At 47.7% G+C, this 3,975-nt stretch overlaps 1 protein-coding gene across 1 annotated transcript; it reads right to left on the bottom strand.

Annotated features, from left to right (window-relative positions):
* Nucleotides 1-2,810: 2,810 nt before the first annotated feature.
* PtA15_2A451 (uncharacterized protein) lies at nucleotides 2,811-3,801 on the bottom strand (the record flags this gene model as incomplete). Its single annotated transcript, XM_053166474.1, has 3 exons — nucleotides 2,811-2,916; nucleotides 3,025-3,700; nucleotides 3,777-3,801. 3 exons carry the CDS (start codon nucleotides 3,799-3,801, stop codon nucleotides 2,811-2,813), a joined length of 807 nt encoding a protein of 268 aa, XP_053017692.1.
* Between the last annotated feature and the right edge of the window lie 174 nt (nucleotides 3,802-3,975).

Genomic DNA, 3,975 nt, shown 5'->3' on the forward strand with positions numbered 1-3,975 from the left:
AGGAGCAGACTAACCCCACCAATTCCATAGATCAGGCCCTATCCAAGTAAGGACTCCATCTGTCTTCTATCAACTCTGAAACCGCTGTGCTAAATGTATTTGCAGCGGCCAGTAGCGTATCTTAAAAAAGCGCTGTTACATTGCAGCGGTAGCGCATCGGCCGGCCGCTACGCTACTGTGTATTTGTAGCGGTTGGCCAAGACTGCACCATGCGCTGAGAAATGAAGATCGGCAAACCCGATACACTGCAGCGGTAGCGCATCGGCACAGTGATGCGCTACAATTTCCAAAAATACATGTATTTTTTGCCGATTACGATGTACTGTAATGGCCATTACGATACATGTATTGTAATGGTTTGACCGTTGCTTCTATGCAAGAGGTCAAACAGTAGCTAATGCTAATCATATCAATCCAGATCAAAACAATCAGTTCATCCTCTTATTATTTCTTTTATCTCTTTGTCTAGTAGAGAGCAGTCTTTCTTCTGCTCTTAGGTAAAATATTCTCTCTGATTTCATTCAATAACTGTTGAATTCTCGTTCTCTGGCCTCATCTACTCCTGCCTTCTGCCTCCCTTCCTTTCCCTTTTCTGTACCTCCAGACTCCAGCTGATCCTTCTCCATCACATCTTATGCACTCTCTCATCATTGGTCTGATAGTATCTTGTGGTCATGCCTGCTATTCCGTACTTGCCATGTTGACTTTGTCCCTGCCAAGATTATATTGTCAAGCTTTCCTCTATGCCTCTTATCCTATGATGTGTGCGTGCTCTGTGTGTGACAGGTTAGTTTCTCTTGTGATATGCCTGTTGAGAGTTCCAGATGTTTCTATTCATTTCTTTCCATATTCATTATAGCTCTCAACCACCAGTTGATATCATGTACTTAGGCCCTGTTTGGCCGTACAATGTAATATGATAAATCAGGCAATTTATAACGGCGGGCGCCCGGGGTATCACACCTGTTTATTTGGTGTTTGGGGCTGCCAATGATATTGTAAAATGCATTACCCCACATCACCGAAAAAATATCACCCCCGCCATTTTGGAAATAGAGGTCAGGACCTCTATTTCCGGGTGATATATCGGTGACTACATATGTACTCACCCCCCAGTCATCAAGCTGCACCTCTTGATGACCGATCATCTGGTCATCAAGAAGGACACAACCTCTTGATGACTGGTCAACCAATCATCGAAGAGGACACAACCTCTGGATGACCGGTTGGACCGGCCATCCAGACACAACCTCTGGATGACCGTTCTGACCGGCCATCCAGAGGACTTCACCTCTCAATGATCACCGTTTCAACCGGTCATCGAAGAGGACACACCCTCTTGATGACCGGCCAACCGCTCATTGAAGAGGACAGACCCTCTTGATGATCGGTCAACCGGTCATCAAAGAGGACATAACCTCGGGAGTCTGGTTGACCGGTCATCAAGAGGGTGTGTCCTCTTTGATGGCCAGTCAACCGCTTCACCTCTCAATGACCAGTCAACAGGTCATCGAGAGGTTGTGTCCTCATGACCAGTTGACCGGTCATCGAGAGGAGTTCAGCTCTTGATGAACGGTCAACCGGTCATCAGGAGCTGAAGCCCTCTGGACGACCGGTTCAACCAATCATCAGGAGCTGAACTCCTCTAGATGACCGGTTCGGCCGGCCATCCAGAGGAGTTCAGCTCTCGGTGACCGGGTGATCGGACATTGAGAGGTGGGCTCCTCTCGATGACCGGATGATTGAGAGGAGTTCAGCTCTCTCAATGTCCGGTCGACCGGTCATCAAGAGGAGTTCAGCTCTCTCGATGTCCGGTTGACCGGTCATCAAGAGGAGTTCAGCTCTCTCAATGTCCGGTTGACCGGTCATTGAGAGGAGTTCACCTCTCTCGATGTCCGTTTGACTGGTCATCAAGAGGAGTTCATCTCTCAATGTCCGATCAACCGGACATCAAGAGAGGTGAACGTTCTTGATGGACCAAGAGACATTCCTGATGGACCGTTCATCAAAGAGGAGTTCAGCTCTTGATGACCGATCAACCGGTCATCAAGAGCTGAATTCCTCTGGATGGCCGATCAGAGCTGAACACTCTTGATGGACTGTTCATCAAAGAGGACTTGACCTCTTGATGACCAATCAACCAGTCATCAAGAGGTGAACTCCTCTGGATGGCCGGCCGAACCGTTCATCCAGAGGTTAGGTCCTCTTTGATGACCGGTTGACCGGTCATTGAGAGGTGAAGTCCTTTTTGATGACCAGATGACCGGTCATCGAGAGGGTGTTACTCCTCCGGATAACCAGTCGAACAGGTCATCGAGATGTGTACTAGGTGTGTGTACATGCATGATACTGTCTGCTCTCCAAACAGCCTGTTATAAATGGACTCCAACATTATTCTGGAGTGGATGCGCCAAACAGCCATGTTATAAATCTAATCATTTCTTGATTGGCTTTATTACAGTTGGATTGCACATTGGGTGGTATGTATATTATGATGCAATTTATCATATCACACTGGGCGTCCAAACGGGGCCTAAAGTCTATATATTATACATAGCCTAGGACACAGAAATCCAACCATCGGTTCTCCTTCATTTTTTCCGCGCCTCCATCCTGAGCCGATCCGGTGAGCAATCAACCCTCACTGCCCTCTCTCGAGCCCACTGGCTCATCTGTGTGTTTCTTCGTGCTCCGGTCTTCAGTCGAAATCCTAACAATAACAATTGTAAACAAAAACTAGAATAATCGTTTAACTAAGAAATTAATCTTCTTAGTCCTTTGAATTCTTTCAACTGCCAGTACAAACAACATCAAGGGTTTTGAAGAGAAGCGTCGGCTGATATGCATAGGGTCTCCGGGTGAATAGCTTCGGTTTGGATGGTTGGGATCTTGATCTCACAGAGACGAATCCTGGTACTGTTTTTTGTGAATCGTCATTGAAGTTTAGGTTGAAGACGTTTATTTTGTCAGAAAATCAAAGCAATTTACTAAGATGTTTTTTTTTCTGCTAAGAATGCACTCAACTAGTAAGGTTTATTCTTGATCGTTTTCCGGTATCCTTTCCTTCTCTTCTTTTTGATCACTGTGCTCATCTTCCCACGAGTATGTTCGACAACGATAGCGGAAGCATGGACGAGATTCTCGTCAAGATAATGTGGGATTTCGGGTTTGAAGCAGACTGTCCTGGACTCCCGACTGAGCTCAGACGGATCCATGCCGAGTTTCTTGGCCTTCGAGTTCAAGGTCTTCGACGCTGCGGGAGAGAGGGTCTCTCGCTTGGCATGGCCGACGGTCCCGTTACCGGCGGCTCGGATGGTGAAATTTCGCGAGCCCACCTCGGTGATCCTCGTCAGTCTGATTAAGTCGCCCACCTTGAGATCCTTGATGTGAGGCAGGGTGACTTGATCATCGACCATTAATTTGTACTTCTTGCCCACAAGAAACGTTACCAGGTAGTGATTTTCTTCCGAATTCAACATCCCTAAGGCCTTTGAGCTAGGAATCTTGGGTAGGCCTCTTGTGCCCCTGCTTGCTTGTTTGAGAGCCGGCTGGAGCGTCGGCCGGGTCACTAGAGTTGAATTTGTGCGGATCGATGAGGCAGGGGAGGAGGAAGCACCTGGTGATTGAGACGCTCGAAGTATGGTCGATTTCCGGGCAATGGGACATTCCTTTGTCGTTGAGATGAGAGAAGATACTGCACCTACAACCACCAAACAAATCAGCGTGATCTAAGAATTCCCGGATGATTTAAGTTGAGAAATATGGTGTCAACCAACCGAACAGTCTGCTGAGCCCGGCCATTATGACGTTCTTCGTTGGACGAACGATGATCCGATGATTTCAATGTCACGAAGTAGCCCGATATAGTTCGACAAAGGTAGCATCGACTACTTATGTATTTACCATCTCGTGGCCCTGGTTGTCGGCGCCACATGGCGCGCCTAGGTGCGCCCGCGCCGCAACCGCGCACCCAGG

Source organism: Puccinia triticina, chromosome 2A (assembly GCF_026914185.1).
Source record: "Puccinia triticina chromosome 2A, complete sequence".
In the NCBI taxonomy this organism is placed as follows: domain Eukaryota; kingdom Fungi; phylum Basidiomycota; class Pucciniomycetes; order Pucciniales; family Pucciniaceae; genus Puccinia; species Puccinia triticina.